Genomic DNA, 14,405 nt, shown 5'->3' on the forward strand with positions numbered 1-14,405 from the left:
CTGGTCACCCACCATTCAAGGCCATCATTTCCTTGTGTCGCCACTCGAGAAACTCCAACAATCCGTGCAATACCGATCTGTAACCATTGGTTATTGTCAGTGACCTTTGGCACCCAACAACCATGGGTAACAGCAAAGATATGTTTGTTATTCAGTCTTGCAAGAGATGGAATTGCGAGGCTGCTCAAAATAGAAGAGGCTGTCATTTGTCCTCCAGTAATTGTGCCATTTTCGACCCCCAGAGCACCCATACATACTTTAAAATAGAAAAAGAATAATATCAGCAATGTTCCTCACCACTTCCCGTCTCCAGAGCCGTAGCAGGCCACGTATGATTGGAAGGGGGAAGAGAGGAAGGGCACAATGCAGAATTATTAAGACAATATTGGGGGGGGGGCATGACCCCAGTGCCCCACTCCCTACTACGGCCCTGCCTAGTTGAAATGGAGATAAAGCAATGAAAGAGCCTTTTTGTCCCCCGAAAAAAAGCCACCCCTGCTCAAGCTATAAAGCTGTGTGATGGCGTCTTGTTGCCAATATCAAAGTCTTTTTGCAGATCGCCTACACAATACCCGTGACGTCCTGTGAATGCGAGAGAAGTGCAAGTGCAAGAGCAAAATCTCGCCAGGCGTCCCTCGCTCTGCCTCACGTCCACTATGATACTCAAATAGATGAGTACACAGAAGTTGTTTTTTTTGCACGCCTCTACCCTCGTCGTTTGGAACTAGACACCCTTCTTTAATTCTCGGTCCTTAAACACGAGACGAATCATTTTTCTTTTTCATTTGCTAAGATCTAGGTACACTTAGTAGAGAAGCATTGTCTGTGCCGGATAAGGATAATCAAACATGATAAATCTGTAGTAGATGATTATTATGAAAAATGATAAAGTGCAGCTGGCAACGAATATATTTAAAGTATTGATTGCCTAATGTAATAAGGCGAGGGGAATGGTAAAGCGGAAATTTGGTCCGCTGAAATGGAAAAACGAACCACCCCGCTCAAAATCCTGGCTACCGACCTGTTGCTAGTTAAAGCGGCAATCGCACAAGTTTACTTCCGGTGGGCCGACGGAAATCTCAACTTACAGAAGAAAAAAAATATGTAATAAAATCCGTACTTTCACATGTTATACAGACCAACCGTTCTAAATTATTAGTCAATTATTAGTCATTAGAGCCCACGGTGTTTGTGCACGTGGCGTTCGTATTGCAAGGGTCTGAGGTCTCACACTCATTCATATCTACGAACAAAGTGATAATCATAAAGGATTGACATTAACAAATAACAAGAGGGTAAGTGATAATCATAAAGGATTGACATTAACAAATAACAAGAGGGTAAGTGATAATCATAAAGGATTGACATTAACAAATAACAAGAGGGTAAGTGATAATCGTAAAGGATTGACATTAACAAATAACAAGAGGGCAGACAATTAAAAAAAAGGTGCTCGAAACAAGGGAACGAAAATAAAAACAAATCTATAAAAAATGAAGACTTGGCAGTTGCCTTGTTTTATCCCTTTCTTGGCATTTTCCCCCACCCGTGTTCTCCACCATACGACCTTTTTCCACTAGGGAAATTGAAATGAAGATGCTTAGTTAATTCTTCAACTTTTCCTGGGTTACGTATGTCAACTAAATAGTAGCTACTTTCTTCGGCGTTTTGACTTGCTTATTCTTATTATCAGTTTGGGTGTGAAGTAGATTTAATTACCAGCTTTTCATGTATCAAAAAATTTTTCGACGCTGAATTGGCTGGGAAATAAAATGAAGACACCATTTCACTAATAACATGTCGTATTTACCTTCACACTTGTATGTCTTTCCGCCTTCTCGCATCTTGCACGTCATACCACTGCTACAGAACATGTTACTGCACTTGGTCACTGGTTTCACAATAGCGTAGTACGCGTCAGGCGCTGCTCCAGGAATGAAATGTTCAGGGAACGCAAAATGGGTATCGCTATTCAACTCACATTGCGACCTGAAAAAAGGTTAGAATTCAGATCAATTGGCGCAAAAACATTTCACCATATTTGTCCGTTCGTCCGTCTCTCTGTTTATCAGTATAACTTACGCTTTACGGATGTAGTTGATTGAGTTACAAGCGCTGTTGCGCCTGCATATCGCTCGACAGTCTTTCTCGTTTGCTGTTATTGTCTCAATCACGTGACCCTTCAGCATGGATTTCGGCATCTTGAAAAAGCCATCGCAAACATCTGCATTGACGTATCGCCATAGCAGCAGAATGATTGACAGTATAATCTTCGATGTAGCCATTGGTGATTTTAGCTAAAATATAATGATGGTGTTTAAATGTTTTTATTTGTTACTGAGATTTCAAAAATTGTATTTCGTTAGTTTTTACATTTGATTTCCTACTCGAACTTACTAGATTTTATACCAAGTTCCCTATAGAAGACTCATTTTGGTAATTTTTGTAATTTTTTTAGATTTTATTAATACATATATACTTGTTCAGATTGATTTTTTTTAGAAGATGCGCGGCTTGCGCTCGAATTAACTATCTTTGAATTTATTCTTGTGCAACACTGGTCCTCTTGTCTCTCTCACAGTTACCTTAGGGTTTGGACTTAGCATAGCAGGGGGCGTAAATTCGGGGATGGATCTTTGTAGGCAAGAGTGCATTTATTGTTTTCAAAGATTGCGAGGACAATTTTGGGGTAAAATAAAGATTCATCTATCGCGAATTTTGACAGGTCAGTTTTAAGCCAACAAATCGTGTTCTTCAAGATTGAAGTGTCGTTAGGTGTTACTCTGAATTTAGGAAAAAAATCATCGGGCAGATTCAGACATTTTTATTTTGATATAAAAATATTGCTTCCATTTAACTTGAATGAATGGAAAATAATTTGATTTTCAAGAAGATTGAATCTAGCGGAATCTGAAAAGTGAAAAGGAAAAAAAGAATATCCTGCAGTTTTGGGACCGTACTGCCAATCGCAACAAATTGGTTATAATACTCAAAACCAAAATTTTATAACGAAACTTCATACAAATTCTGACTACTAACAAGAAGATAGACACCGCTTTGTGACAGTCTTGCATTGCAAGAAATAAAACAATGTAAAAAAGGTTAATTAAAAGAAATTATCCACGTCTCGCGAGAAAAAGGAAGTCCTTCTTGAATTATGCTGATAGATAAATATGGTTTTGTCTTTTTTCGCTTCAAAAACCTCGCTAAAGATGCTTTTACAAAGTTTATTTAAACTACGTCATTATCAAACCATTTTCGTTCAATCCCGGATCTCCCACAATACTTTCGAATTTTCATTTAATTACAAAAACTTTGCGCAAATTTTCAAATAGCTCTTATCCCTGGAGAAAGGAATAAAAAAGAAAGGAATAAAAAATATCCGACAGTTTTGGGTACGTACCTCCGACCGCTAAGAATTCGATGTAGTACTCAAAACCGAAAATATATAACGAAATCTCATTTACAAATTCTAAATTCTTAGAAGAAGATAGCCATTCTCAGTGGCATCTTGCATCGCAAGAAATAAAACAATACAAAAGAAAATGATAATTAAATGATATTTTTCCGAAGTCACGAAATAAAGGAGATCCTTTTTGAATTATGCTGATAGATAAATATGGTTTTGTCTTTTGTCGCTTCTAAAACCTCGCTACAACTGCTTTTACAAAGTTTATTCAAACTACGTCATTATCAAACCATTTTCGTTCAATCCCGGATCTCCCACAACTATCGGAACTTTCATTTAGTTACAAAAACTTTGCCCAAATTTTCAAATAGTTCTTATACCTGGAGCAAGATCTAAAGAAAAGATTGAAAAGAGATCTTTAAAGACCGCAATAGTCATGTTCAAGTCAAGGAATTGTCTGGTATTTGATTTGAGAAAAAATGAGAAAGATTTTTCCGAAGTCACAAAAAAAGAAGATCCTTATTGCATTATGCTGCTAGAAAAACATGGTTTTTGTCGTGTGTCGCTTCTAACCAACCTACAGCTGCTTTTACAAGAAAAAAACTGCTACAGCTGTTTTTAAGAGAAGAATATCCTGAACTGAACAAGATATATATCGCTCTGTGACATCTTGCATCGCAAGAAATAAGACAACATATAAACGAAAATGATATATTAAGACAGATTTTTCCGAAGTCACGAAAAAAGGAGATCGTTCTTGAATTATGTAGCTACGTAAACATGGTTTTGTCGTCTAAAAACCAACCTGCAGCTGCTTTCACAAAGTTTTTCCAAACTCCGTCATTATCAAACTATTTTGTTCGTTCAATCTCGGATCTCCCAAAAGACTATTCAAATTTTCATTTAGTTACAAAAACTAAAAGCCATGTTTAAACCAAGGAATTTTCTGGTAACTGATGAGATAATGATAAAGTTGTAAAATGCCCTTGTCAGCCACACATTTGTTATTGTTCTCAATTATTGGAAGACAAATAGGTGAAGAAATCTTGAAATAACTATTTAAAAACAGAGGTTACTCATGATTTGGCAGATTCCATCCAAACAATTGTACCCTCTGTAAAACAGTCGATGGGAATGGTGCTTTCTCACACTAGATATTTTGCTAGGAAGGGTGACAAAAACTTTAAACAGCAAGAAGACTAAAGACCAAAGACCTTTGAGTACTACTTTGAATCTCGTACAAACGTGTTTTTCGCAAGAAAACTGTTGAAGAAAGTTTAAAATAACTATTTAAAAACAAATGTTACTCTTAATTCAGCAGAGTCATCCAAGCAATTCTGAAGCCCTTTGCAAAACAGCCGATGGCATGGAAATGGTGCTTTCTCACAATAGGTGTTTTTTCTGTGGTGACAGAAACTTTAAACAGCAAGATCACTAGAGACCGAAGACCTTTGAATACCACTGTGAATCTCGTACAAACGTGTTTTTCCCAAGAAACTAAAAAAAGCTCGTAAAAAATGATGTTATAAGTACTGTTCTACCTTTGTCACCCTCTTTATATAAATCAACCTCAGTCGTCAGTGAATATTCTAAAATAATAATTCATTGGTTTATTTTGATTATTTGAAACACAAGAAGTTTCAGAATGCGTTTTGGTGAAGGTCCGTTTAGATTAGCATTCATTGAAATAAAAATGTTCCTTGAGTGGCAACCAATCGTCAAGCAACTTAATCTTAAATCTAATTTTACTAAAAACAACGCTTGCACTTACCGGCAAGGAGGTGAGGTTGGTCTTAGCTTCTCTATCATCATTATGGGAGAATAATCTCGTTAGGACATGTTAAATGGGTGAAAACAATCTTCTTTTAATAATTCATACTACTTTTTAAACAGGCGAAGTTATCCCACTACAATTTTTCTAGAAACAACACTACTAAGATTAACCTAATTATTCCATAATAATCAAAACGTTTGCATTTGTTTTCTTTTGATTCAAATTCGAACCAAATTTTAACGTTTTAACTCAATCTTAAATCAAATTTTACTCAATATAACGTTTGCACTTACCGGCAAGGAGAAAAATGTTGCTCTCAGATCTCCATTATAATTATGGGAGGATTAATGTCATTAAGACGTGTTAAGAGGGTAAAAATAACCTCTTAATAATTCATTCGAATTTTCAAATGGGCGAAGTTATCCCACTACAATATATTCAAGTATAAAGAGAATGCTACTAAAGTTTAACCGAATTCCATGATCAAAACCTTTTCGTTTCTTTTATTTCTCTCGAGAAAAATTCGAACTAAATTTCGACTTGCTATAAAATCTGGACACATTTTTAAAATACCGATGTCGTCATGGGGTATTCGCGTAAAAAGGAATAAAAAATATCCGACAGTTTTGGGTACGTACCTCCGACCGCTAAGAATTCGATGTAGTACTCAAAACCGAAAATATATAACGAAATCTCATTTACAAATTCTAAATTCTAAGAAGAAGATAGCCATTCTCAGTGACATCTTGCATCGCAAGAAATAAAACAATACAAAAGAAAATGATAATTAAAAGATATTTTTCCGAAGTCACGAAATAAAGGAGATCCTTCTTGAATTATGCTGACAGATAAATATGGTTTTGTCTTTTGTTGCTTCTAAAACCTCGCTACAACTGCTTTTACAAAGTTTATTCAAACTACGTCATTATCAAACCATTTTCGTTCAATCCCGGATCTCCCACAACTATCGGAACTTTCATTTAGTTACAAAAACTTTGCGCAAATTTTCAAATAGTTCTTATACCTGGAGCAAGATCTAAAGAAAAGATTGAAAAGAGATCTTTAAAGACCGCAATAGTCATGTTCAAGTCAAGGAATCGTCTGGTATTTGAATTGAGAAAAAAAAATGATAAAGATTTTTCCTAAGTGACGAAAAAAAGATATCCTTCTTGAATTATGCTGCTAGAAAAAACATGGTTTTGTCGTTTGTCGATTCTAAAAACCAACCTACAGCTGCTTTTACAAGAAAAATACAGCTACAGCTGTTTTTAAGAGGAGAATATCCTGAACAAGATATCCATCGCTCTGTGACATCTTGCATCGCAAGAAATAAGACAACATAAACGAAAATGATAAATTAAAACAGATTTTTCCGAAGTCACGGAAAAAAGGAGATCTTTCTTGAATTATGTTGCTACATAAACATGGTTTTGTCGTTTTGCCGCTTCTAAAAACCAACCTCAGCTGCTTTTACAAAGTTTATACAAACTACGTCATTATCAAACTATTTTCAATCAATCTCGGATCTCCAACAAGACTATTCGAATTTTCATTTAGTTAGACTTTGCGCAAATTTTCAAAGAGCTCTTCTCCCTGATGAAAGGAGAGATCTAAACAAGAGATCGAAAAGAGATCTTTAAAGATCCCAAAAGCCATGTTTAAACCAAGGAATTTTCTGGTAACTGATGAGATAATGATAAAGTTGTAAAGTGCCCTTGTCAGCCACACATTTGTTATTGTTCTCAATTATTGGAAAACAAATAGGTGAAGAAATCTTGAAATAACTATTTTTTAATAGTTTTTTTTTTAAAAAAAAAGAAGAGCAAGGGGAGCGGTATAGCGGAAATTTGGTCCGCTGAAATGTAAAAACGAATCACCCCACCGACCCCATGACCACCCACCCTAAGACCGTCCCCAACTAAACCGGGCTTGCACGAGCATTCGTATGAGCCCACGGTGTTTGTGCACGTGGCGTTTATATGACAAGGGTTTGAGGTGTCAAACTCATCTACATCTACGAAAAAAGTGATAATCATAAAGAATTGACATTAACAAATAACAAGAGGGCAGACAACAAAAGGTGCTCGAAACAAGAGAACAAAAATAAAACCAAATCTGAAAAAAATGAAGACTTGGCAGTTGCCTTGTTTTATCCCTTTCTTGGCATTTTCCCCAGCCCGCGTTCTCCACCATACGACCTTTTTCCACTAGGGAAATGGAAATGAAGATGCTTAGTTAATTCTTCAACTTTTCCTGGGTTACGTATGTCAACTAAATAGTAGCTACTTTCTTCGGCGTTTTGACTTGCTTATTCTTATTATCAGTTTGGGTGTAAAGTAGATTTAATTACCAGCTTTTCATGTATCAAACAAATTTTTCGACGCTGAATTGGCTGGGAAATAAAATGAAGACACCATTTCACTAATAACATGTCGTATTTACCTTCACACTTGTATGTCTTTCCGCCTTCTCGCATCTTGCACGTCATACCACTGCTACAGAACATGTTACTGCACTTGGTCACTGGTTTCACAATAGCGTAGTACGCGCCAGGCGCTGCTCCAGGAATGAAATGTCCAGGGAACGCAAAATGGGTGTCGCCATTCAACTGACATTGCGACCTATAAAAGGTTACAATTCAGATCAATTAACGCGAATAATGTCATCAAATTTTCTGTCTGTTTGTTCTACAGTCCTCCCGTCCGTCTTTCTGTCCGTCCATCCGCCAGTCTGTCTGTTTATCGGTATGATACAACAACAACAAAAACTTTATTTAGGAAAATATATACAAAATTGTTGAGTCGCCGAACAAGCAGTTAGCAAAAGCTATTCGAGGGAGGATGCTAGTATTCGAAAGTATAATAAAAGAAAGTTAGATTCATATGCCTTGTATGTACAGGTTATTATTATTAGTCTTAATATTCATTTTCATAGTATGTTTATTCTCCATCTGCTTTTTTTTCTATGTTTTCTTTTATTTTTCCCCCTCCCCTCTTTTCTTTTTCATACTTTTTTGATACTTACGTTTCACGGATGTAGTTAATCGAGTAACAAGCGCTGTTGCTACTGCATATCACTCGACAGTCTTTCTCGGTTGCTGTTATTGTCTCAATCACGTGACCCTTCAGCAATGAATTCGTCATCTTGAAAAAGCCATCGCAAACATCTGCATTGATGTATCGCGATAGCAGCAGAATGATTGACAGCATAATCTTCGATGTTGCCATTGATGATTTAAGCTGAAATAGAATGATAGTTTTAGTATGATTTAACCGGTTTACTGAGATGTCCAAAATGCTATTTCGATAGTTTTTACATTTCGATTCCCTCAACGAACTCACTAGAGAAATCGAAATCGAAGATTGCAAATAGAATATGTATTGTATTCTCACAGTAATACAAGTAACAGTATCACGAATCTTTGATAGCTCCCCTGAATCAAAGTGATCTCCCATTAAAGCAAATTTTTGTATAGTTTTACTCCTCCTACTCGAACCTTCATGGAAAAGACAGAATCAATCTTAGAGAGACCAATTTACTGCAGACGTTTACTTGCAGTTTGTTTTGTTCCAGTGCAAAGTAATGCTCCTTATATGGCCTTTTACGTGAATAGCTCACACCCATTTTCACAAATTCCTTTTCCTTTCGCATGCTTTGCTTGTTCCAGTTAATTTTAATTAATTGCATTCGAAGTCAAAACTTAAATTGTTTACACCAAAAAGAGTAATTTCAGCCACAAGACTTTTAGAACCCCCGTAATCATCAATCAATAGTAAAGACATATCTATATTATAAACATGCAACTATCCAGAAAGTAAATTTTCACTGGCTACGGAACTTTTAGCATTTTTTAATATAACTGATGTCATCGGGGGGCAATCGAGTGAAATAGAAAGAAGAATATCCTGCAGTTGTGGGACCACACTCCCTATCCTTAAGAATTAATTTTACTTCACAAAACCCGAAAACTTAAAGTCCATATAACCTTTCAGAGTTGATAGACTTTGTCAATTCTTTATATTTTCATCTTCCAAATGGTATGTGGTTCGTATGGGCCCTATAAAACACGCGTTCGCGCGAATAACTCAAATCTGTAATATTGAGGTATTTTGGTCAACCTTCGAAAGAGACCACCCCAAAGATAACTGGGTTAAGTGCCATTAGTTAGATACACCCTTGTTATTGTCTCATTTAAAATTGAAAACTTTTTGTGGGGCTTTTTTCATAACTCATTTAATAAATTTTGCGCAAAGAAGAGAATCGAGTTTTCTACAAAGTGTAATCAATCTCCGTCACGATCAAACCCATTTTTGTTTCTCTGATTTCCATCAAAACTCGAGCTTTGACTGGCTACAAAAACTTTGAGCAAAATTTCAGCTCTTCCCAATGAAGGAGAAATATCTAAAATATATATAATTTAAAATATCTATAATCTAAAATTACTTTTTGTTTTTTTTCCTTTGGCTCATTCAAATTATAAAACGTTCCAGGATTCATTTTTCTTGACGTCCGTAAACAAGCATCCAGTGAGAAAAAAAAAATGATAATCATTACTTGATCTAATTTCTAAATCAAATAATTTTCTTTATCATTATCATGGGAGAATAACAACAATAAGACGTGTAAAATGGGTAAAAGCAACTTTTTCTTAATAATTCATTCGAAGTTTTTAACGCTTGTGGCGAAGCTAAGCTCCTGTTGTGGTATGATCAATATAAGTGTTTACGAGACGCCATCTTTAATCGTACTCCACCCTACTGGCCTTGTGGGTAAACACAGGGAGCTCAGCATCTACTAACTGGTCCCTTTACAATGTATTAAAGAGTGGGGCAATGCTAATAATTTTAACCTTATTAAATAATAATCAAACCCTTTACGTTTCATTTTTTTTCCCTGGAGACAAATTCGACCTTAATTTTTACTGGCTATAAAATACAGAGAAGATTTTTATAAAATAACTGATGTCGTCAGGGGGTAATTTATTGAAGGAGAGAGTTCGGTTACGAAAACTTTGCGCAAATTTTCAAATAGCACTTCTTTCTAAAATCTTGAAAGACGTCAAAAGTCACTGCTTATAAGTCTAGGAATTTTCTGGGTTATAGAAACCGCGGAGTTTTCGTTCAAATGAATGTCTTTTCGCTTTATTAATTGACTATTGGCACAAATGAAGGCGTATCTTCTCGTAATAGCAGCAAAAGGTGTAATTTTTTTAAGATGCTAAACACATACTAATCAGAAACTAAACAGATACTAAACAGAAACTAATAGCAAGGAAGGGCGGTAATTGGTGATAACAAAAAATATTCAAAATTACCTATTTTCTGCATAGAATTAGAGAGTACGGCTGGAAATACGTCAACATATTTATTTTACAGCGATTTTTCCGCTTTTTTGCGGATTTAGGCTAAATTTCTAGGCAATCCTACACATACACATAGTTTAATACAACTGGATAAAAAATACGGTGGAGTGGATTTGTTTGTATTAATATCAGCTGGTTAGGAAAAAAATTTCTTTCTTTTCTTTTTTTTTTTTTTTTTTTTCGTTTCAACGGGTAAGAAACTTGTCCAAAAAATTATGCAGATCTCAAAAGGAAAAAAAATCCTTCGGATGTCTTTCGGATGATTTGATTTTATCTCAGTCAATTCGAGTCCATTTTATATTTAACTCTAAATTAATTTTGCGATGTAGCGCAGTTGCTGTAGTTGATGTAGCTAGCGTGACTTCCAAGCGTGACTTCCACTTGTGTGGTCTTCAATGTCGACAACATTCATTATGTCGGCGCCAAAAAGTACAAAAGTAAACTTTTGCTGTTTAAAAATCAAGCGATAACTTGGCGCTTAATCAGTATATAAACATTTCAGGAATGTATATTATAGCTATTTTCTTTTGTATTGCATAGAAATTTGCGAGCGCCTAAACCAGAAAAACAACAAGAAACAAGAAACCAGACAAAATAGTTTAATCAGACACAGTATAGGATCTACACAAATTACAGAAGTTGCTGTAAATAATTTAAGAAACCATAATTATAATGCCTTTCCATCGATTCTAGCTGATTTTACTAGGTAAATAGCTATTTTTATTATTTTCATTTTATATGAAGTACCCCCTGAGAGTTTTTAGTATCTGTTTAGTATCTGGGGGATTAGTATCTAGGATCACCGCGGTGTAACAGAATTGAGAAAAAAGTGCCCTTGTCAGTTACTTCTTTGTTGTTGTTCTCATTTGGTACTGGAAAACAATATTATGGCGAAGAAATCTTGAAATAACTATTTGAATACAAAGGTAACTCTTGATTTGAGAGACTCCATCAAAGCAATTGTGAAATCATCAGCAAACCAGCCGATGGAAAAAAGCGTTTTGTTGAACGTCCATATAGATTATCATTCATATTGAAATTAAATGTATTCTACTTCAAACAACGTTTGCACTTACCGGTGAGATATAAATGTTGTTCTCACTTTCTCTATCATCATTATGGGAAAATAATGTCACTAATACGTATGGGTAAAAGCAACCTCTTTATAATTCATTTGATTTTTTTTAACAGGCGAAAGTTATCCCACAAATGTATTCAAGTGCAGGGACAACGCTACTAAATTTAACCGAATTCCATGATAATCCAACCCTTTTCGTTTCATTTATTTCTCTCGAGACGAATTCGAGCCAACTTTCGACTGGCTATAATATATAGATTTAGGCACTGCCTAAAAGCGGAGCCCGCATTGAACACTTTTTGTGTTGACTGATTGATGTAGTTTTAGGAGAGCTAGGGGTCTAGGATCCTGCTCTCCTCATCTTTACAATAGATTTTTTAATGAGATTAAAAATACCAAAGTTTATTACAGCTTATAGTAACAAAATGGATCCAGCCATCATTTAATAATATAAATTATGCGGTAGATTAAAATACACAATTCCTGGTGTTACTATGGCTGTCAAAGTTGTCAAGAGTCTAATGGTCAATTGTTATGTTCCTTCATAGTAGAATATCAATTGTAAATATTGTTTTAATACAAACAATATTCTTACAAGCGTTGCCCTTGTGAAGAATATGTCATGGATGTAACTACATTCCAAAGATCCCCAAAAATATAGTCAGTTTAGATGCCATATACTGTAATTTTTATGTATCGATTAAGTGGCGATTCATTAAACTGATTATTCAGAAATGTTTGTAAATTAAAATCCACAAATATATCTCCTTTCATGCATTACATTGGTGCACACACCTTTTACCATATAATGGCCTGTTGTTGGTTGCCTACTCCAAAATAAATGCAATGTAGAAAAACATATTTGCTACGGAAGCAAATTCTAAAAAAAAAATACATCTAAGTCATCACTGACAGCTTGCTAATGCTAACTTTTAATTTCAAACCCAACCAGTTAATTAATCTAGGTTTGGGGTAGAGAGGAAACAGCAAAGAATATCTATTGCTTAAAAAATTAGTTAACGGGGAGAGGAAAACAAAAGAAATTGACTCCACTTGAAAGGTTTGGTAAAGAAATATAACAATAATGGGAATAATTATTTTAAGCAGTCTCTTGATATTTCCCTTTTTCCAATTTCTTAAGGTTGATATAAAACTGTTTTCTTTACAGATTTATTATATTATATAAAAGCACAAGGTTGTTGCTAGTATCTCACCCTTAAAAAGACTTCAGCTCATAAAAGTTCTGTTAATGTACATTTGTAACAAAGCTACATTCTGACAAGCTTTGTCCTTGCAAAGAACAAGTAATGGGTGTAACAGCATTCCAAAGATAGGATAATTGGACAATGTTTAGTCTATGGCTTCTAAATTAGATGCCATACTGAAGTTTTCATAGTAGGTCATTGATAGTAGGGTGGGGTCTGTAGGTCATTGATGGTAGGTCATTCATAGTAGTTCATTCATGGTAGGGTGGGTTTGTAGGTCATTCATAGTAGTTCATTCATAGTAGGGTTGGTTTGTAGGTCATTCATAGTAGTTCATTCATAGTAGGGTTGGTTTGTAGGTCATTCATAGTAGTTCATTCATGGTAGGGTGGGTTTGTAGTTCATTCATGGTAGAGTGGGTTTGTAGTTCATTCATGGTAGGGTGGGTTTGTAGTTCATTCATAGTAGGTCATTGATAGTAGGGTTGGTTTGTAGGTCATTTATAGAAGTTCATTCATAGTAGGGTTGGTTTGTAGGTCATTCATAGTAGTTCATTCATAGTAGGGTTGGTTTGTAGGTCATTCATAGTTGTTCATTCATAGTAGGGTTGGTTTGTAGGTCATTTATAGTAGTTCATTCATAGTAGGGTTGGTTTGTAGGTCATTCATAGTAGTTCATTCATAGTAGGGTTGGTTTGTAGGGCATTCATAGTAGTTCATTCATAGTAGGGTTGGTTTGTAGGGCATTCATAGTAGTTCATTCATAGTAGGGTTGGTTTGTAGGTCATTCATAGTAGTTCATTCATAGTAGGATTGGTTTGTAGGTCATTCATAGTAGTTCATTCATAGTAGGGTTGGTTTGTAGGTCATTCATAGTAGTTCATTGATAGTAGGGTTGGTTTGTAGGTCATTTATAGAAGTTCATTCATAGTAGGGTTGGTTTGTAGGTCATTCATAGTAGTTCATTCATAGTAGGGTTGGTTTGTAGGTCATTCATAGTAGTTCATTCATAGTAGGGTTGGTTTGTAGGTCATTCATAGTACGGTGGGGTTTGTACGTCAAATACACATCAACAAAGTATTACCAAAATGTTATTTTATTTATGTGACAGTAAACTGCTTACAATGTTAATTTTTTTTAAATACTGAGCATAGCTTGACTAAGCTGATAAATAACTCGAAATGCTAAAGCCGCATTGTCACCAGTTTACTTCCGGTCGATTACGTTACAATCTCTAATGATTTTTAACGGAAAACGCGAAAAATATTTCAAAATATTGAAAGCAGTGTGTATATTGCCAGTTTCTTCGAGGATGTGATTGATAATTTAGAGCGGATGGCATGTTAAATATCACGGATTCTAATAGATTCTTATGTCTTTAACGGTTGAGGTTTCCGTCGGACCTCCGGAAGTGAACTGGTGACAATGCGGCTTTAAAAACGCGAAATTACGTTAAACATTTAACTTACCCCTTTTTGACTATTTAAATCTTGAACAGTTGTGTTTGAGACGGAATCCATCGTCGAAATTCAAAGCGGCAATGTCACCAGTTTACTTCCGGTCTATTCCATAACCATC

The 14,405-nt window shown here is 35.3% G+C and overlaps 1 protein-coding gene across 1 annotated transcript; it reads right to left on the minus strand.

Moving 5' to 3' along the window:
* Positions 1-7,435: 7,435 nt before the first annotated feature.
* LOC5505729 lies at positions 7,436-8,433 on the minus strand. Its single transcript, XM_048727783.1, has 2 exons — positions 8,208-8,433; positions 7,436-7,804 (listed from the first exon to the last, which is right to left on the minus strand). Exons 1-2 carry the CDS (start codon positions 8,408-8,410, stop codon positions 7,504-7,506), a joined length of 504 nt encoding a protein of 167 aa, XP_048583740.1. The 5' UTR covers positions 8,411-8,433; the 3' UTR covers positions 7,436-7,503.
* Between the last annotated feature and the right edge of the window lie 5,972 nt (positions 8,434-14,405).

This window comes from Nematostella vectensis, chromosome 5, assembly GCF_932526225.1.
Source record: "Nematostella vectensis chromosome 5, jaNemVect1.1, whole genome shotgun sequence".
NCBI classification, from domain to species: domain Eukaryota; kingdom Metazoa; phylum Cnidaria; class Anthozoa; order Actiniaria; family Edwardsiidae; genus Nematostella; species Nematostella vectensis.